Source organism: Phocoena sinus, chromosome 7 (genome assembly GCF_008692025.1).
Source record: "Phocoena sinus isolate mPhoSin1 chromosome 7, mPhoSin1.pri, whole genome shotgun sequence".
Classification (NCBI taxonomy): domain Eukaryota; kingdom Metazoa; phylum Chordata; class Mammalia; order Artiodactyla; family Phocoenidae; genus Phocoena; species Phocoena sinus.
Window position 1 is genome coordinate 26,484,452 of NC_045769.1, and position 22,026 is coordinate 26,506,477.

The following is a 22,026-nucleotide window of genomic DNA, read 5'->3' on the forward strand; positions in this document are numbered from 1 at the left end:
TTTAAGTCCAGGCTTAAGGTGAAAATAAAAAAGGGTAATTTTTCATTAGCTATAGAATAATCTGATGAAGTCCATAGAAACCTCCAGTTTAATACTATTAAAGAGAATTAAAGATTTTCCAAAAATTCCTGAATTCAAGACCACTTTGTGATTCAGTTTTACATTCAAGTCCAAGCTGACTGTATTCTGGGAAAGAAAAAAAAAGGGTAGCTCTCCGCCCCTTGTCACATATTACCTTGGCGATGGCATAGATGCGGGTGCTGGATGGTTCAGCCAGCTCTCTTCTGAGATCAATGTTGGATGGCCACTCTTTGTTCATTGGGAGACGGGAAGTAAAACCAGCTATAGAAGGGTGGCACATCCGTAAAGCCTTCTGAAAACTCTCCTCAAAGGTGCGACCAATAGCCATGACCTGTAATACACATTTAAGACTCATATTTTTAAAAAGGGCTTGCATATTTTTAATTTGTAACAAAGCTAGAAGTTGACTATTTTTCAGAAAAGACTTAGGAGCAAGACATATATCAAAAGAATGCTACTCAAATTTAAGTTATTTTTCTTTCTTGCCTTTTTACTGTGGTTTTGATGTAATGAGTCTTTAACATCATTACGTCACTCTTTTACCACTTAGGGAATTTAGCTTGATTTGCTGAGACTGATGAGGAAATCACCTGTACTTGCTCTGGACCATAGCATTAAAAGAAAGAATCTGTGGCCAGAGAACATAGACCCTTCCTTAATAAGATCTTGCTTTCATGCAGATGTCCTTTAGAATAAAAAAGCAAACGAAGAGAAACCAGACATATATTAACACAAAAACAGAACTATTTCTAAATGGGTATCAGTCAGTATCCCAGACAGGTTGGCTTTCTTTATAGCTAAGCATTAATATTAATAGAACCTTGAGAATCATAACAAATACTGACAGATTCAGATTTTGAATATAGGAGACTAAATTCCCCATGACAAATTCAACATGTCGTCCCACAATCTTTGCAGCTGATTGTATGCTAATCAATTAGGAAAACCATGTGGTGATTTAGTTTGGACAAGTTACAAGTGAGAACTAAAATTAACCTTGAAGCCTACCCAGTTATTTTCAGTGAATAAATACTGTCTTTGATTCTTTCCATGGAATAATAGATTGCCACGCATTTTTGGTCTACAATTTAAAATAATAACAGTCATAACACTGCCTTCAGTAAACTTCCGTGATGCCTCAAACAGACCTGAATTCTCATTAATGTCAGTTTAGTAAATCTTCATGTCAATTGCGTGACAAGCTACATATACAAAGATCACTAAAGCCAAACAGATAACCTTTTCACACTGCTCCAAATTTAATTAGAAATAAGGGAAGAGTCTCAAGAGCAGGGATAAACAAAATATTAGTCCAATTCAGATACGTAATTTATGAGGCATAGTGGTATTTGAAGAGTTAGACAATATATTCATAGATTTTCTAGCCTAAGCATAGGAGAGGGTACCAGATATAAGATAGTTTATGGCACTATCAAATTAAGAAAATATTTTTGGAATATTTAAGAAAATTTTAAAGTATTATATATTTAAGAGTTGGCCCTAAAGTAACTAATTCTATAAGTAATTCACCATGAATTTTCATTAAAGTACACTGTACATAACAGTAATGGAGTACATTCAATAAAAGAGAAGTAAACATAATAATAAAGGAATACATAACTGTGTTTGCTCAAAATTTGTCCATTTTAATACTTTATATTATTAAACTTCATATTCATTAAGTGAAGATTTCACCATTTTTCAGTGGAATATCTATTGTGGCTTTCCCTGACCCTATTCTACATTCTCACAGCACCTGCATATAAATACTGCATTCCAACTTTTACCACAGTTTAATTTATATTATATTTAGTTCTGTGAATATATTCTGAACTCACCAGCTGGAGATAATGTCACAATTATCTACATCTTATTCACTGTTTTTATCATCCCAGGGTCTTGCACGTAGTAAGAACTCAGGAAATGTCTGCTAACTTGAGTTGAACTAAATGTAAAGTGTTAAATATTCACTGAAGACCAAAACCTTTCAGATAATAAACCCTAAATTAACACATTGCAAAATTATCTCATATTCCTTGGCCTACAAATTTTCCCATGCACATTGTGAAAGGGGAACCTTTCCATGAAATGTAAACTAAATAACAGTTGTTTATTTGGCAGAAACACCACCAACAAAACTTTTCCTGGCATTTGAGTTATAATTCTATTGTGCACCTTGAAGCATGATAAAAAAAATTAAGATTTAAAACAGCTATGCCTTATGTGGAAACACTAGAGAGGAAATGAAATTCATATGTATCCTCCAATCAGTAACCCAGTATCCAAGGAAACCGAAGACTTTCAATGACATTAGGGTTGGACAAAATAACTGAGAACAAGGATGAAAGAGAGTAATTAACCAAGGACTCACCTCTCCTACACTTTTCATAGAGCTACCAATTCGGCTAGAAGTGCCGTGAAAACGATCAAGATCCCAGCGAGGAATCTTGGTAACCATGTAATCCAGGCTCGGTTCAAAGCAGGCTGATGTTTTCCCTGATACAACGTTCTTGATTTCTGGAAGTGGAATTCCTAGGGCAATCTTTGCAGCAATAAATGCCAATGGGTAGCTATAAAGGAGGAGACATTTTTTTTTTCTTTCAGCAATAAGTATTAAAAACAGCTCAAAATATAAATTGGTTTTTCTTAGAAATTCTGGTATTATTTCACATCAAGGTATAAAACACACCTGATTCTCAGTTCTGTATGAAAATTTAATAGCTCCTTATAAAATAAAGTGAGTCATGATAAAGTACAGAAGCACAGATCACAAAAGAGTTCACTGTCTATGCCTGACATGCAGTGCTACAACTCCCAACCTTCACCTCTTCAACCCAAAATCAATAGCTTCCTTGAGAAATAAAGTACTCACTTGTGTATAATTTCCACTAAGATAAGAATCTGCAAAATATTCTTTTATAAAAATATATACATGTCTGCACCTAGGAAGACAGTGGAGTTAGCTGGTACTATGGGGGATGTAAAGGTCATAAAATGCAGTCCTTGAAAGTTTGGATCCTTGCTCTGTTTCCAAATTATCTTTGAACTTTGGGCTCCTAATACAACTAACACTCTGGAAACTTGACCATACTCTTCTGGAATGTCAGTTTGGATAATTGTATTTGAAAAATTAATTCACAGAACTATAGAATTACATATGAGTCCTTTCGTACAACTTCCCCACCTAAGAGGTGAAGAAACTGACAGAGACAGTAGTGATTTATCCAAAGTCCCACAATTAGTAGAAGGACCAGAAGGAGAACTCAGGTCTCTTGACTCTTGTTTAGCTCATCACTCCTTCCACACTCCATGTAGCACTGTCTAGCTACATAAAAATAGCTTGAGAGGTAAATATTTTTAAAATGTCGTGTAATTTAAATACCAGATGTTAAAGATATTAATAGAAACAAAAGATATTAATTAGTGTTCCTTCCAGTCATGCTTGCTAGCAATTGTTAAGTAGATACAAATTTATTTATTTAGTTGCAAGATTTACCTATAGAAAAAACCTACTGTTGTTTGGTCTTGTGAAGTTTTGCTAAAATAAAATAATGTGATTGCATGCTTGAGTCAAGTGAACTCTATTATTTGTCCAAAATTTGTTATATACCTAAAAAAGTCAGTGAAGGACTAAAATTAAGGATTAATTTGTACTTTTTAACAACATCTGCAAAGTGCAATTAAGAAGCAGATTTTTCACAGCCTGCTTTGACCACCCAGATCTTGATTAGTTTATGATTAGCCAGCAAACAAAGCCAGCTAGCAATACCATTTGCCTCAATCTGGCGGCAAGCTCATTAATAACCATGTCCATAGGACATGACTGGGAGTCAGCATACAGAAATGGGGACTATAGTTTGCAAATGCAGCACATTCTTCCACTAGCTTTCAATTTTCCAGTTCAATCTGCAAACCCATGGTCAATCGTTCTGGCCTTACCCAGTAGCTTTTGAGGCCAGGGCAGAGCTTCGGGACAGTCTGGCATTCACTTCAATAATGCAGTATTCCATTGAGGTAGGATGAAGGGCAAACTGAATGTTGCATTCACCCACGATGCCCAAGTGGCGAACGACATTGATTGAAACACGTCTCAACAACTGAAACTCCGCATTGGAGAGCGTCTGGGCAGGGGCCACAACAACTGAATCACCTGTACATCCAAGCAACACTTGTTATTTGGTAGCATATCTAAATAACCAACTTTAGTAACTTAACAATCTATTTGCATGACACAAGAAACAGAACAGGCTGAGGGTTTGCTGGGAAAAGAATTATCTTAGGGAAACACATACAAGGCACATTCCCTCTGATTGTTTTACCTGTATTACTCTGACATATTTACAGAAATCACTCTAAGCTTTCCCAAGATCATGAAGCTATCAAGGCTTAGTCATCTACTTACTGGATTGACATTAACTTCTTCAATTTCCCTTCTATGTCTCATGAATTAGCTTTCAAGTTCTTCCTTCCATAAAATATCAGCTCCTCTTCACCCAACAATTTTCTAAATCTCATCCCTTCCCATTTTCTCACTTCTCTCCAATTACAGCCCCCTGTATCTTCAATCTCTTAGTCCGTAGTCACCATCCCTTCTGCCTACAAACAAGCTCAGATCACTACAGGCTCAAGGAGCCCCTATCTGAACTGCCAGATGGTTATAAGAACCATCTCTCTCATTCCTTACATGACTAAACCTTTTGAAAATTTACCAGTTCTTTTTTTTGTTTGTTTTTTCTGCAGTACGTGGGCCTCTCACCTCTGTGGCCTCTCCCGCTGCGGAGCACAGGCTCCGGACGCGCAGGCTCAGCGGTCATGGCTCACGGGTCCAGCCGCTCTGCAGCATGTGGGATCCTCCCGGTTCGGGGCGCAAACCCGCGTCCCCTGCATCAGCAGGCGGACTCTCAACCACTGCGCCACCAGGGAAGTCCTACCAGGTCTTCTTATCACTCATAGTCATATAATTCCTTTCCATACGGCTCACATAACCAACTTTGCATTGAAACTGTCCTCTTGAACACCCAAAAGCAACATTAAATCTTCATTCTTGACCTTTCATAGTATTTGCTACAGTCAAAACCAAAGCTCTTTTATAAAATATTTTTGTGCGTTGGCTTATAAGGTAACTATCATTCCCTTCCTTTTTTTCAACACCAATCCGTCCTTTTTCTTCTGCCCTATAAATCTAAATGTTTCCCAGGGTATGGTCCTTGACCCTATTCTCTTTCCTTCTACACCTATGCCCTTGAATACTCAGTCTATGCTTCCAGCTTCCACTATTTTCTTTATACAAAGACTTCCAATGACCTTGCATCAACTTCTTTATTTCTATCCTCTTTCCTGAGTTCCAGCTCTACATTCTCCTCTTCTTGAGATTTCCGCCCACTTTTAAACTTTAGCATTTCTAAATCCTAAGTCATCAGCTTTGCCCTCTAGTCTAACCAGCTTCCCTTCCTGAGAAACCTATTTATTTCACCTGTTTCTATTGACTGTGGCTATTTTCTCATTCACTTGGTGAGTAACACCCAGTCTGCTTCAAGCCTTCTTAACCTCATGCCTTACTTCTCAACACCAAGTCTTACAGATTTTACCTTCACAGCATTGCTTATATTTTACCCCTTCCTCAAATGAAATCAGGATAATAATATCTGCCCTACTTCAGAGGGTTTTTGTGAAGATCAAATTAAATATGAGAGTATTTTCAATGCTGTAAAATATTATATATATGTAAAATTTTATCACTAATGTGTATGCTTAGAATAGTAATTTAAAGAAAGCGACTTAATAAAGACTGCTATGAGCCACCAGAGATATAAGCTGAAGCCATTACCATAATGCTTGAAGATTCCTTGCCTACCTGTATGAACGCCCATGGCATCAACATTTTCCATGTTACAGACAGTGACACAGTTGTCATCAGCATCTCGGACCACTTCATATTCTATTTCTTTCCAACCTGTCACTGACCTCTCCACCAGAATCTGGTTGGTCATAGCAAAGGCCTGGAAATTGGTGACAAAAGACATCGAAGAGTAAGGAAAGGCACTAGCATTAACGTGGCTATTTGACAAAGCGCCCTGGCCTAAATCCTGGTCTGCACTGAAGTCCCAAGCCTAGTCTCCACCCTCCTCTATGCTGCAGAAGGCACAATGTGTCGGAAAATCAGTGAGGTACTAGGAATAGCATTCTGCAGTGAATATGCTTGATTTACATTATTGAGGCTTGCCATTCAAAGTGCTGATATGACATTAAATCAAACTAATTTAGGAAAAAGAGAAAATAATTGAGCAATCAGGCAAAGGGAAATGAAATTATTTTTGCAGCTAGGCTTCTGTGAAAGCAGAGATGTGATAAGTGCAAATAAATATGGAAAAATAAGTCTAAAGATTCTGTCTTTCTCTAAAATAGCTGAGGGTGCTTTGTAAAGAACACACACAATAAAAGTCAGTTGATGTTGATGAGGAGAAGAAAGGAGATGATGATGGTTGTAAACAGTTAGCCAAGATGGCATATGAAACTTGGGAATTAAAAGAACCATACACGACTATTATTATGGGTAATCACTGCCTAAGTGCTTAAATACTGAATCGTATATCATGCCTGCCTGATTAAACAGATATGAATTAGTATAATTATCATTCCTTATTTACTCTGTACCCCCTGGTGGGTAGAATGCTGAACCCAAAATCTGAAAAAGATGGTCTCCAACCTTAGGACATTTAGTGGCTGAAAATCCAAGACAGAAATGTCCCTTTGTCTCATAATAAATTTGATTTTTTATGGCAATGAAAGTAAGAGAAAGCAACTGGGGAAAGTAATTTGAATTTTTTCAAATTATTAGCAGGTAGCATAATGAAATAATAACTCAATGTAAGTTATTTCGTGATGTGTCTCAACACTGTTTTTTTAACCTCAGCAAACACTACAGGCTCCAGCATGTGCACTTCAAAATGTAACACATTTGTCCCCACAGCTACCCATGGTGAGGTTTTCAAAGTGGTTAGGAAACTCTGTAGCCAGTGTGAACAATTTAATAATGATTTATTTGTCATTAGGATAGCCTGCTAATAAAAAAAAAAAATCTGGGAAACAAAGGAGATGAATCTGAGGAAGGCTTTTGCATTCTAATGGAGTAGACTGGACACAAGGACTATTGAGATCATCTTCACCTGTTGCCTCAGCTTCTTCTTTCTCTTTCAAGCCTCTGATTTTATACAAAGATTAATTTAGGGACCTAGATCAGGTTAATGCAGTTTCTAATAATGCTAAATATAATCCCAAGAGAGTAAGCGGTAGCTTGGGATATAACAATACATTATTCTCAAATGAAAAGCTAGGGTTTCAACAAAGAAAACCATTCAATGGCTTACTAACTATTTTAGAGGAATATAAATAATTTAAAAATATCCCATTCCAAAGTTGTCTTCATTGTAAATATTTTTATACGACTGAGTGTTTAGAATGCTTTTTATACTGTAAAAAAAATACATTTTTAATTGAGAATAAGTATACATTGGTCACGACTGACAGTAATAATGAGGTTGTTAATATTAAAAACATTGTGGCGGGGGAGACATACAAGATGGCGTAAGAGTAAGACGCGGAGATCACCTTCCTCCCCACAAATACATCAGAAATACATATACATGTGGAACAGCTCCTACAGAACACCTACTGAATTATGGCAGAAGACCTCAGACCTCCCAAAAGGCAAGAAACTCCCCAAGTATCTGGGTAGGGCAAAAGAAAAAACAGAGACAAAAGAATAGGGACGGGACCTGCACCAGTGGGAGGGAGCTGTGAAGGAGGGAAGGTTTCCACACACTAGGAAACCCCTTCACTGGAAGAGACAGGGGCTGGCGAGGGGGAAGCTTGGGAGCGATGGAGGAGAACGCAGCAACAGGGGTGCAGAGGGCAAAGCGGAGAGATTCCCACACAGAGGATCGGTGCTGACCAGCACTCACCAGCCCGAGAGGCTTGTCTGCTCACCCGCCGGGGCGGGCAGGGCTGGGAGCTGAGGCTGGGGCTTCGGAGATCAGACCCCAGGGAGAGGATTGTGTTCACACGGCCTGAAGGGGGCTAGTGTGCCACAGCTAGCCGGGAGGGAGTCCAGGAAAAAGTCTGGACCTGCCTAAGAGGCAAGAGACCATTGTTTTGGGGTGCGTGAGGAGAGGGGATTCAGAGCACCACCTAAACGAGCTCTAGAGACAGGCGCGAGCCGTGGCTATCAGCGCAGACACCAGAGATGGGCATGAGACACCAAGGCTGCTTCTGCAGCCACCAAGAAGCCTGTGTGGCACAGGTCACTCTCCACACCTCCCCACCCAGGAGCCTGTGCAGCCCGCCACTGCCAGGGTCCCGGGATCCAGGGACAACTTCCCCGGGAGAACACACGGTGTGCCTCAGGCTGATGCAATGTCACACCAGCCTCTGCCTGCACAGGCTCACCCTGCATTCCGTACCCCTCCCTGCCCCCGGCCTGAGTGAGCCAGAGCCCCCAAATCAGCTGCTCCTTTAACCCTGTACTATCTGAGCGAAGAACAGACGCCCTCTGGCGACCTGCATGCAGAGGTGGGGCAAAATCCAAAGCTGAGCCCCTGGAGCTGTGGGAACAAAGAGGAAGGGAAATCTCCCAGCAGCCTCAAAAGCAGCGGATTAAATATCCACAATCAACTTGATGTACCCTGAATCTGTGGAATACATGAATAGACAACGAATCATCATGAAACTGAGGCAGTGGACTTCAGGAGCAACGATATATATATATATATTTTTCCTTTGTCTCTTTTTGTGAGTGTGTATGTGTATGCTTCTTTGTGTGACTTTGTTCCTATAGCTTTGCTTTTACCATTTGTCCTAGGGTTCTGTCTGCTTTTGTTTTTTTTAGTATAAATTTAGTACTTGTTATTTTTGGTGGATTTGTTTTTTGGTTTGGTTGCTCTCCTCTTTCTTTCTTTTTTTCCTTTTTTATTACTTTAAAAAAGTATTTTTTATTTTAACTTTATTTTGTTGGTTTTTTTCTTTCTTTCTTTCATTTTCTCTCCCTTTTCTTCTGAGCTGTGTGGAGGACTGGGTCTTGGTGCTCCAGCTGGGTGTCAGAACTGTGCTCTGAGGTGGGAGAGTCGAGTTCAGGACATTGGTCCACAAGAGATGTCCCAGCTCCACATAATATCAAACAGTGGCAGTTCGCCAAAATATCTCCATCTCAACGCTAAGACCCAGCTCCACTCAACGACCAGCAAGCTACAGTGCTGCACACCCTATGCCAAACAACTAGCAAGACAGGAACGCAACCTAACCCATTAGAAGAGAGGCTGCCTAAAATCATAAGGTCAAAGACACCACAAAACACACGAAAGGACGCAGACCTGCCCACGAGAAACACAAGATCCCAACTTATTCACCAGATCACAGGCACTAGTCCCATACACCAGGAAGCCTACACAACCCACCGAACCAACCTTAGCATCTGGGAGCAAGCACCAAAAACAACAGGAACTATGAACCGGCAGCCTGCGAAAAGGAGACCCCAAAAACAGTAAGATAAAAAAAATGAGAAGACAGAGAAACACAAAGCAGATGAAGGAGAAAGATAAAAACCCACCAGACCTAACAAATGAAGAGGAAAGAGGTAGTCTACCTGAAAAAGAATTCAGAGTAATGATAGTAAAGATGATCCAAAATCTTGGAAATAGAATGGAGAAAATACAAGAAACGTTTAACAAGGACCTAGAAGAACTAAAGAGCAAACAAACATGATGAACAACACAATAAATGAAATTAAAAATTCTCCAGAAGGAATCAATAGCAGAATAACTGAGGCAGAAGAACAGATAAGTGACCTGGAAGATAAAATGGTGGAAATAACTACTGCAGAGCAGAATAAAGAAAAAAGAATGAAAAGAACTGAGAACAGTCTCAGAGACCTCTGGGACAACATTAAACACACCAACATTCAAATTATAGGGATTCCAGAAGAAGAAGAGAAAAAGGAATGGACTGAGAAAATATTTGAAGAGATCACAGCTAAAAACTTCCCTAATATGGAAGAGGAAATAGTTAATCAAGTCCAGGAACTGCAGAGAGTCCCATACAGGAAAAATCCAAGGAGAAATACACCAAGACATATATTAATCAAACTATCAAAAATTAAATACAAAGAAAAAATATTAAAAGCAGCAGGGAAAAGCAACGAATAACATACAAGGGAATCCCCATAAGGTTAACAGCTGATCTTTCAGCAGAAACTCTGCAAGAAATGAGTGGCAGGACATATTTAAAGTGATGAAAGGGAAAAACCAACAACCAAGATTACTCTACCTAGCAAGGAGCTTACTGAGATTCGACGGAGAAATAAAAACCTATACAGACAAGCAAAAGCTAAGCGAATTCAGCACCAGCAAACCAACTTTACAAGAATGCTAAAGGAACTTCTCTAGGCAGGAAACACAAGAGAAGAAAAAGACCTACAATAACGAACCCCAAAAAATTAAGAAAATGGTAATAGGAACATACATATCGATAACTACCTTAAAAGTAAATGGATTAAATGCTCCAATCAAAAGACATAGACTGGCTGAATGGATGCAAAAACAAGACCCGTATATATGCTGTCTACAAGAGGCCTACTTCAGACCTAGGGACACAAAGAGACTGAAAGTGAGGGGATGGAAGAAGATACTCCAAGCAAGTGGAAATCAAAAGAAAGCTGGGGTAGCAATTTTCATATCAGGCAAAATAGACATTAAACTAAAGACTATTATAAGAGACAACAAGGACACTACATAATGCTCAAGGGATCAATCCAAGAAGATATAACTATTTTAAATATTTATGCACCAAATGGAGGAGCACCTCAACACATAAGGAAAATGCTAACAGCCAAAAAAGGGGAAATCGACAGTAACACGATCATAGGAGTTACTAACAAGATCATAGGAGACTTTAACACCCCACTTTCACCAATGGACAGGTCGTCCAAAATTAAATTAAATAAGGCAACACAAGCTTTAAATGATAAATTAAACAAGAAAGAATTGATATTTATAGGACATTCCATCCAAAAATAACAGAATACACTTTCTTCTCAAGTGCTCATGGAACATTCTCCAGGATAGATCATATCTTGGGTCACAAATCAAGCCTTGGTAAATTTAAGAAAATTGAAATTGTATCAGGTATCTTTTCTGACCACAATGCTATGAGACTAGATATCAATTACAGGAAAAAATCTGTAAAAAATAGAAATACATGGTGGCTAAAAAGTACACTACTTAGTAACCAAGAGATCACTAAAGAAATCAAAGAGAAAATCAAAAAATACCTAGGACTTCCCTGGTGGTGCAGTGGTTGAGAGTCCACCTACTGAAGCAGGGGACACGGGTGCATGCCCCGGTCCGGGAAGATCCCACATGATGCGGAGCAGCTGGGCCCGTGAGCCATGGCTGTTGAGCCTGCGTGTCTGGAGCCTGTGCTCCGTAACGGGAGAGGCCACAACAGTGAGAAGCCCACATACCGCAAAAAAAAAAAAAAACCAACCTAGAAACAAATGACAATAAAAACACAATGACCCAAAACCTATGGGATGCAGCAAAAGCACTTCTAAGAGGGAAGTATATAGCAATACAATCTTACCTCAAGAAACAAGAAACACCTCAAATAAACAAACTAACCTTACACCTAAAGCGATTAGAGAAAGAAGAACAACAAAACCCCAAAGTTAGCAGAACGAAAGAAATCATAAAGATAAGATCAGAAATAAATGAAAAATAAATGAAGCAAATGACAGCAAAGATCAATAAAACTAACAGCTGGTTCTTTGAGAAATTAAACAAAATTGATAAACCATTAGCCAGACTCATCAAGAAAAAAAGGGAAATGACTCAAATCAATAGAATTAGAAATGATAAAGAAGAAGTAACAACTGACCCTGCAGAAATACAAAGGATCATGAGACATTACTACAAGCAACTATATGCCAATAAAATGGACAACCTGGAAGAAATGGACAAATACTTAGAAAAGCACAACTTTCTGAGACTGAACCAGGAAGAAATAGAAAATATAAACAGACCAATCACAAGCACTGAAATTGAGACTGTGATTAAAAATCTTCCAAGAAACAAAAGCTCAGGACCAGACGGCTTCACAGGCAAATTCTATCAAATATTTAGAGAAGAGTAACAACTATCCTTCCCAAACTCTTCCAAAATATAGCAGAGGGAGGAACTCTCCCCAAATCATTCTATGAGGCCACCATCACCCTGATACCAAAACCAGACAAGGATGTCTCAAAGAAAGAAAACTACAGGCCAACATCACTGATGAACATAGATGCAAAAATCCTCAACAAAATACTAGCAAACAGAATCCAACAACACATTGAAAGGATCATACACCATGACCAAATTGGGTTTATCCAGGGATGCAAGGATTCTTCAAAATATGCAAATCAATCAATGTGATACATCGTATTAAGAAACTGAAGTATAAAAACCATATGATCATTTCAGTAGATGCAGAAAAAGCTTTCGACAAAATTCAAGATCCATACGATAAAAACACTCCAGAAAGCAGGCATAGAGGGAATTTATCTCAACATAATAAAGGCCATATATGACAAATCCAGAGCCAACATCATTCTCAATGCTGAAAAACTGAAACCATTTCCACTGCGGTCAGGAACAAGACAAGGTTGCCCACACTCACCACTATTATTCAACATAGCTTTGGAAGTTTTAGCCACAGCAATCAGAGAAGAAAAACAAATAAAAGGAATCCAAATCGGAAAAGAACAAGTAAAGCTGTCACTGTTTGCAGATGACATGACACTATACATAGAGAATCCTAAAGACTCTACCAGAAAACTACTAGAGCTAATCAATGAATTTGGTAGAGTAGAAGGATAAAAAATTAATGCACAGAAACCTCTTGCATTCCTATACACTAATGATGAATAATCTGAAAGAGAAATGAAGGAAACACTCCCATTTACCATTGCAACAAGAAGAATAAAATACCTAGGAATAAACCTACCTAAGGAGACAAAAGACCTGTATGCAGAAAACTATAAGACACTGATGAAAGAAATTAAAGATGATACAAACAGATGGAGAGATATACTCTGTTCTTGGACTGGAAGAATCAACATTGTGAAAATGACTATATAACACAAAGCAATCTACAGATTCAATGCAATTCCTATCAAATTATCAATGGCATTCTTCACAGAATCAGAACAAAAAATTTCACAATTTGTACTGAAACACAAAAGACCCCGAATAGCCAAAGTAATCTTGAGAAAGAAAAACGGACCTGGAGGAATCAGGCTGCCTGACTTCACACTACACTACAAAGCTACAGTAATCAGGACAGTATGGTACTGGCACAAAACCAGAAAGAGATGAATGGAACAGGATAGAAAGCCCAGAGATAAACCCATGCACATATGGTCCCCTTATTTTTGATAAAGGAGGCAAGAATATAGAATGGAGAAAAGACAGCCTTTTCAATAAGTGGTGCTGGGAAAACTGGACAGCTACATATAAAAGAATGAAATTAGAACAGTCCCTAACACCATACACAAAAATAAACTCAAAAAGGATTAAAGACCTAAATGTAAGGCCAGACACTATAAACTCTTAGAGGAAAACATAGGCAGAACACTCTATGACATAACTCACAGCAAGATCCTTTTTGACCCACCTCCTAGAGAAATGGAAATAAAAACAAAAATAAACAAATGGGACCTAATGAAACTTAAAAGCTTTTGCACAGCAATGGAAACCATAAACAAGACCAAAAGACAACCCTCAGAATGGGAGAAAATATTTGCAAATGAAGCAACTGACAAAGGATTAATCTCCAAAATTTACAAGCAGCTCATGCAGCTCAATAACAAAAAAACAAACAACCCAATCCAAAAATGGGCAGAAGACCTAACTAGACATTTCTCCAAAGAAGGTATACAGATTGCCAACAAACACATGAAAGAATGCTCAACATCATTAATCATTAGAGAAATGCAAATCAAAACTACAATGAGATATCATCTCACACCATAAGAATGGCCATCATCAAAAAGTCTAGAAAGAATAAATGCTGGAGAGGGTGTGGAGAAAAGGGAACACTCTTGCACTGCTGATGGGAATGTGAATTGGTACAGCCACTATGGAGAACAGTATGGAGGTTCCTTAAAAAACTACAAATAGAACTACCATATGACCCAGCAATCCCACCACTGGGCATATACCCTGAGAAAACCATAATTCAAAAAGAGTCATGTACCAAAATGTTCACTGCAGCTCTATTTACAATAGCCAGGAGATGGAAGCAACCTAAGTGTCCATCATCGGATGAATGGATAAAGAAGATGTGGCACATATATACAATGGAATATTACTCAGCCATAAAAGGAAACGAAATTGAGTTATTTGTAGTGAGGTGGATGGACCTAGAGTCTGTCATACAGAGTGAAGTAAGTCAGAAAGAGAAAGACAAATACCATATGCTAACACATATATATGGAATATAAGAAAAAGAAAATGTCATGAAGAACCTAGGAGTAAGATGGGAATAAAGACACAGACCTACTAGAGAATGGACTTGAGGATATAGGGAGGGGGAAGGGTAAGCTGTGACAAAGTGAGAGAGTGGCATGGACATACATACACTACCAAATGTAAAATAGATAGCTAGTGGGAAGCAGCTGCATAGCACAGGGAGATCAACTCAGTGGTTTGTGACCACCTAGAGGGGTGGGATAGGGAGGGAGACGCAAAAGGGAAGAGATATGGGAACATATGTATATGTATAACTGATTCACTTTGTTATAAAGCAGAAAGTAACACACCATTGTAAAGGAATTATACTCCAATAAAGATGTAAAAAAAAAAAAGAACACTCCCTAACACCATACACAATAATAAACTCAAAGTTGATTAAAGACCTAAATGTAAGGCCAGATACTATAAAACTCTTCGAGGAAAACATAGGCAGAACACTCTATGACATAACTCACAGCAAGATCCTTTTTGACCCACCTCCTAGAGAAATGAAAATCAAAACAAAAATAAACAAATGGAACCTAATGAAACTTAAAAGCTTTTGCACAGAAAAGGAAATCATAAACAAGATGAAAAGACAACCCTCATAATGGGAGAAAATATTTGCAAATGAAGCAACTGAAAAAGGATTAATCTCCAAAATTTACAAGCAGCTCATGCAGCTCAATAACAACAACAAAAAAACTCAATCCAATAATTGGCAGAAGACCTAAATAGACATTTCTCCAAAGAAGATATACAGATTGCCAACATGCACATGAAAGAATGCTCAACATCACCAATCATTAGAGAAATGCAAATCAAAACTACAATGTGATATCACCTCACACCAGTCAGAATCGCCATCATCAAAAAATCTACAAACAGTAAATGCTGGAGAGGGTGTGGAGAAAAGGGAACCCTCTTGCACTGTTGGTGGGAATGTAAACTGATGCAGCCACTATGGAGAACAGTATGGAGGTTCCTTAAAAAGCTAAAAATAGACTACCATACGACCCAGCAATCCCACTACGGGGCATATACCGTGTGAAAACCATAATTCAAAAAGAGTCATGTACCACAGTGTTCATTGCAGCTCTATTTACAATAGCTAGGATGCGGAAGTGTCCATCGACAGATGAATGGATATAGAAGAAGTGGCACATATATACAATGAAATATTACTCAGCCATAAAAAGAAATGAAGTTGAGTTATTTGTAGTGAGGTGGATGGACATAGAATCTGTCATACAGAGTGAAGTAAGTCAGAAAGAGAAAAACAAATACCATATGGTAACACATATATATGGAATCTAAAAAAAGAATCATTTCTGAAAAACCTAGGGGCAGGACAGTAATAAAGATGCAGACATAGAGAACGGCTTTGAGGACACAGGGAGGGGTAAGGGTAAGCTGGGACAAAGTGAGAGAGTGGCATTGATATATATACACTACCAAATGTAAAATAGATAGCTATTGGGAAGCAGCCACATAGCACAGGGAGATCAGCTCGGTGCTTTGTGACCACCTAGAGGGGTGGGATAGGGAGGGTGGGAGGGAGACGCAAGAGGGAAGAGATATGGGGATACATGTATATGTATAGCTGATTCAGTTTGTTATAAAGCAGAAACTAACACACCATTGTAAAGCAATTATACTCCAATAAAGATGTTAAAAAATTTTTTTAAATAAAAAGATTGGGAACATCTAATATGCTAGAGGAAAAAAATGTATACCTCCACAAACATGTCTTTTCTTTAAATACATGATTCAGAAGTCCAGATGGAAATAGGGAACATTTATATTAGATATGTTTCCCTTTTGGGGTTTTTTTTTGGCAACTTTAGAAAAACTCAGTCCAATTTGTAGACATGTACGTTTGTCATTGCAGTTATTAAAATACATTTAATTTTATCTGTTTGTTCTCAAAATCTTATGTCAACAATTCAAGGGCTCATTCTTTTTCACTCTAAAATGTAAATAATGATAAAGGTATAAACTCTGCTTGATATTTACTCAGCACCCCTAAAAATAGCCATCACAATAATTCTGTCAGCTTCACATCCATAACTGCTACATGGAAAGTTATATAAGCCTCTTTGCCCACACACATATTCATTCATTCAACAAGCACTTACTGAACCCCAGTATTGCAAGGCACTGCTCTATTCTGTGGGAACAGAGTGTGGGCAAAAGTCGCTGATTTCATGAAGCATGATTTCTGTGTTAATTTCTAATTTATTTTTTGGAGCATATCTTAATTTTCAAGATCTTCCCTTTAATACTTAAGAAAAGGAGTATTCAGAAATAAAGTGATTTTTATGTAAATGGTAAGCACTCAGATTTCACTTTTGCTTATATATGTGTGTGGCAGTTGGCAGAGTAATCACTCATTCATAGTACTAAGAGGTTTATATTGTATATATGTTAAACACCTGAATTTGAGGTAAAGCTAAACTACTCAATGTGTTTTATTTCCCTTACCGGATGTCATCCATGTCTTATTGTTTCAAAAGATAATGGCAAAATGGGACATTATATTGTTTTTTTTTTAAACCACTAAAATATATTTTAGCAAGATGGGTGTTTTGGAGCAGATTTTGTAGCAGAGGGAGATGGAACTGGATTGACTGTCTATCAATGAAATCAATAGACAGTACAGTAAAGATGGACTTTGGATTAATGCTACGTTCCAGTGTAAGTAATTGCACTGTATTTCCCTTTCAAAAGTGTCACCTCTTGGAGAACAATTTAGAGATGTGGCAGTGATTTATAAACAGAGAAAAGGTTATTTCCTATCCACATAACTTTCTCTAATTGAAAGACTGTATCAGGGAGTTTTCTTGGCTGGTCAGAATTTGGTCTGTGAAAATACATACCTTTGTGCTGAGGTCCAGTAAGGTCTCCCTATTAGGACAGATGCCTGAGCCTAACCCACCCAGGGCATAGGCAGAACGGATCATCACCGGGTAGCCAATGGTGTCTGCCGCCTTCAGTGCATCCTCAATCTGTCAACAAGAACAAGGACTCAAAGTTTTAAAAGCTGACAGTAGAAAAGACCAACCAAGAGAGTCTGGTAATTCAGGTAAATCAGTTTATTTGGAAAAAATGACTATGAAAATGTTCTATTATTCCCTCATCTCCTTCTGAAAAACAAGTGTTATTTTACACATTTTAAGTTAAATTTTAGAATTTTTTTAATATACAGTGAAGGCTTGTTTTTTTTAACACCTTTGGGGTAAATTTTATTTTGCAGTATAAAAAATAAAACAATGGCCAGAGGTGAGATAGTTGCCATTAATTTGAGAATGGGAGCTATACTGAATTTTTAAGTTCAGTTTAAAAGTCTTCGTCTCTTAACAAAGCAAGGTTTTCTACTACAGAATCTAACTTGATATTACTGCAATAAGCCATTAGGAATATTATATAGAAAGAGATTTTTCATTTTTCAAGTTCAGTCAGAGAGTAGTCTCAGAAGCTTGGGATTTTTTTTTTTTTTTTTAACTTACAGAATACAGCATATGTTGGCTATATTTTTCTGTCATGGAATATTATTACACTACCAATGGGAATGTAATTATACCTTTCCCATATGCCTGTTTCTCATCCTAAGGAAGCAAGGACATAATTAAATCTGGCAATGAAAGAATAAATATATGGCAGGAGCTTTCCACATGTTCAGCAGAGCTATCCTGGGATTGTTCCTGATTGACAGCTTTGCAACATGCTATATACTTGATAGCGTGCTTTTCTGAAAACATACATAGCCCATTTTTAGTTGTCCCAGCAGTACTTGCCTTATCCCAGAGGTTTTGCCTATGTCTACACTGAGGAAGTTGCATCAGAAACTGTCTCCAGTACCCCCATTTCACTGACTGAAATCAGGAATAAAGTCAGGGACAAAAAGAGATGTACAGGAAGCTGATCTTTTCCTGGCACCTGGTAATAGCCCATCAGTAGGCACAGGATACGATGGAAAATGATTAAGAGAAATGCAAAACAATCTGTCCTCTTTAACCATCTAAGCCACAGGTTTCTCAGTCATAAATATTACTGATTAGATCCAGTGGCTTTTTTTTCTAGATAATTTTATTGTAAAATGTTTATTCCATTCTAAGAAAAAAAAAATTTGTTCGTTTATTTTTTGGTCATGCTGCACGGCATGCAGGATCGTATTTCCCCACCCAGGGATCAAATCTGTGTCCCCTGCAGTGGAAACACAGAGACAACCACTGGACCACCAGGGAAGTCCCTAAAAAAAAATTTTAATTCAACCATTTCCCATTTGCAGGACATTCGCACTTACAAAATGTGTGACTGATCCCAGGAAGAAGGTAAAAATTACTTTGGCATTGCAAGTCGATATGGTTCTTTGTTTTGATTCAGGAGATTTGATACTCAGGTCACATCAACCATTGATAAACCACATCACCTTTGAGATTATGCTTCCCTTTTCATAAAAATAAACTACTAATACCTGTCCCTAATGTTTTAGCATTGAATGCCACAATTAATACACAGTGTCTCTGAAGTAATAACACATTTCTGGAAGATAACATATACAAATATAATACTTTATTATTTTTAGGCATGACAAATCATTCTCTCTACAACGCAAGACACATAATGGTCCTGTTTCTCCAGAACAAAGATTTCTTACCGATTCCACTGCAAAGCTTGGAGCAATCTTTTCATTAATCTCATTTAGTTTGTCTGAGAACAGCTGTCTATCTTCTGTGGCCATAATGGATTCAACTGAGGTTCCCAGGACTTTCACACCATATTCCTTGAGCACACCTCGCTTAAATAGTTCCACTCCTACAGAAAAACAAAATAAATCAATTTTTAACATATCAAACTCTTATGTTTTCTATAATAGATATCTGAATACAACTTTTTTTTAAAAAAAACTTAACTCCAAAAAGCCACCAGAGTCCACAACAGAATTGCACTTAGAGTAAAACAAATCTTGAAAGAAAAATTCTGAAGACATTTTAGCAAAACATTTTGCTGGTGCTACTATTATGTATATTATCACCTTCTCCAAATGATTTTTATTATTCTCATTAATAAAAATCATAGAATTACAGTGAGCCTTAAGATTTTAGTATATTTCATTTCCTTCTAAGGAAGGTCTATTCCTATAATGAGCTTCTCTTGTGTAAATAATCTCAGTGATGTGGGTGTCTATCTAGGTTAAAAATTAACAAAATCGTTTGTGTTCCCACTAACTTAACATCTAACTTTGGCTGTTTTTTATAGCTGATATACAAATTATATCACCAACTGCTTACCCAAACTAGCCAGTGAGATTCTCATTCATGATCTAATTCTGAAGGTTTGAAATATTTAAAATAGGACAGAGCACTGGACTCAGCAGATGCGTGAAGGGATGGTAGAGAGACTGATCTATGTAAACATGAAAATATATTTGAAAGTCAAATGCCACAGGGCTGATACATAAGAGCACAGAGCACTTAATCAATGTTAATTCCCCTTTTTCACTCATAATACTTCTCAGAGTTTCACTGGTAACAGAAAAGCAGTATCCTGGGACGGAGGAGGGGGACTCAAAAAACCTACTCAGTCACCATGCGGCATTAAAGCAAAAGGTTTCTTTTTGTCCCCCAGCTGTTCTGTGAAATAAACTGGTAATGTTCATCACGTGACATTTTCAGGTGGCTGTTTACTAAGCTTCCTCACACAGCGGAAAACTTTTATGAACACACAGGGCACAACTGCTAAATAAATTCAAACAAAAAAATATTATATATAAGTGTGTGAACCAAAACTCTGCAATTAAACTTAAAAGAACTCACCACAGTTCAGAGCTGTCTGGCCACCCATGCCTAGAATTAATCCATCTGGCCGTTCTGCCTTGATAACCTCTGTGACAAACTGAGGGGTGATGGGGAGGAAGTAGACAGTATCTGCTTGCTTTAAGCCCACTTCATTGGTTTGCACCGATGCAATGTTTGGGTTCATCAGGACAGTTTTGACATTTTCTTCCTGAAAGAAACAAAAAGATCTAGAATCTTAATATATGGTCTAAAGAGAAAAATCATATTCAAATGAAGGGTATTAACAGGCAACAAAAAGTTATTCTGTGGGCTCTAGAGATCAGTAATGGGACCAGTGTGAATGGAAGTTAAAGGATGACAAACATTTGGTAAAAGGAAGGAAGAAAACTGCTTGAAAATAAAACTATCCAAAAAGAGCTGGCTATCTCATGAGGATCACCCTGAATTCCTTGCCACTGCAGGTATCAAGGAAAGCTGGAGATGTTTTCTATAGAATTTGACTGGAGGTCCACAAATACTACTCAATTTTACAGCTCAGTCGACCTTAAAAGAATAAAATGTTCCAAATTTTTTTGAATGAGTAAAACATAAAATGGAAAAAAGGCAGCATCAAAGCTGCTTCCTTTTCTAACGTTTATTGAAGAACAGCATTGAGCATACGTTTTAAATGCAAGATAATGTGTTCCCTTCTAGCTGGGAGCACTGAGAGCCTTCTGCTGGTTTCCATTTTCTTTAGATTTTCATGCCTGCTGTAGTGCTTTGACAAAGACCATTATACAACTGTTTATACATATTATATAAAAAGAAAATGACCGTATGGCAAAAAATAAAAATTTGTGTGTGTGTGAAGATATTCATAGCCCTATCTCATTCCTGACATCTGGAGAGACCCCTAAAATAATTCTTCATGTAGGCTACTAAGGATAATAGCTTTATAGACCAGGATGAGGGCGACATTTAGTAAAATAATTATTATGAAATCCGGCCAGATGGTTCTTGTTTTTTTACCTATTAGCATGTCAATTTTGAAGTCTTCTAAAAACTCAACAAAATATTCATATGAAAGTATAGAAATCATCATTGAAAGCCCTACATATCCTTGGGGGTGCGGTGAATCCAAATGAAAAATTAAATATATTTCATACTACTTTAAATTCAAATAGTGCCTTAAAACTTGTAGTGTACTTTTTTGTTAATTTATTTGATTTTTATGGCAAGACTATAAAAGAAATTTTCACCTTACAGATGAAGAAACTGAGATTCAATAAGGTTAAGTGACCTTCCAAAGATCATACAGCTGATAAATGACAAAATTAGGGCTCTAATCCAAGTCTTATAACTCAAGTTCTACACCCTTTCCTCAATATGAGCCCTCTCTAAGATTGTAAAGAACTATTTTTATAAAGAGTACTGTTAACAAAATATTGAATAGATACAGATAAGCAAATACATTTAAAATATGGGTTAGAATTTAAATAATTGAGTCCAAATGGAGAGCACATCATAAACAGAAGTTATAGACTGTCTCACTACTAGAGAAAAGTACCAATGGATAGGTATATTTGTTAAATATTTTCCTGCATGTGCTATACAATGAATATAGC

At 37.5% G+C, this 22,026-nt stretch overlaps 1 protein-coding gene across 1 annotated transcript in view; it reads right to left on the reverse strand.

Annotated features, from left to right (window-relative positions):
• The window catches only part of CPS1 (carbamoyl-phosphate synthase 1), a 144,145-nt gene that overhangs the window by 71,203 nt on the left and 50,916 nt on the right, over nucleotides 1–22,026 (reverse strand). The window contains exons 14-20 of the mRNA XM_032637342.1: nucleotides 20,441–20,630; nucleotides 19,282–19,439; nucleotides 17,501–17,629; nucleotides 5,936–6,080; nucleotides 4,021–4,231; nucleotides 2,453–2,651; nucleotides 236–412 (exon numbers count right to left, since the gene is read on the reverse strand). Of these exons, the coding sequence (XP_032493233.1) occupies nucleotides 236–412; nucleotides 2,453–2,651; nucleotides 4,021–4,231; nucleotides 5,936–6,080; nucleotides 17,501–17,629; nucleotides 19,282–19,439; nucleotides 20,441–20,630 (1,209 nt within the window). The remainder of the gene's footprint in view (nucleotides 1–235; nucleotides 413–2,452; nucleotides 2,652–4,020; nucleotides 4,232–5,935; nucleotides 6,081–17,500; nucleotides 17,630–19,281; nucleotides 19,440–20,440; nucleotides 20,631–22,026) is intronic.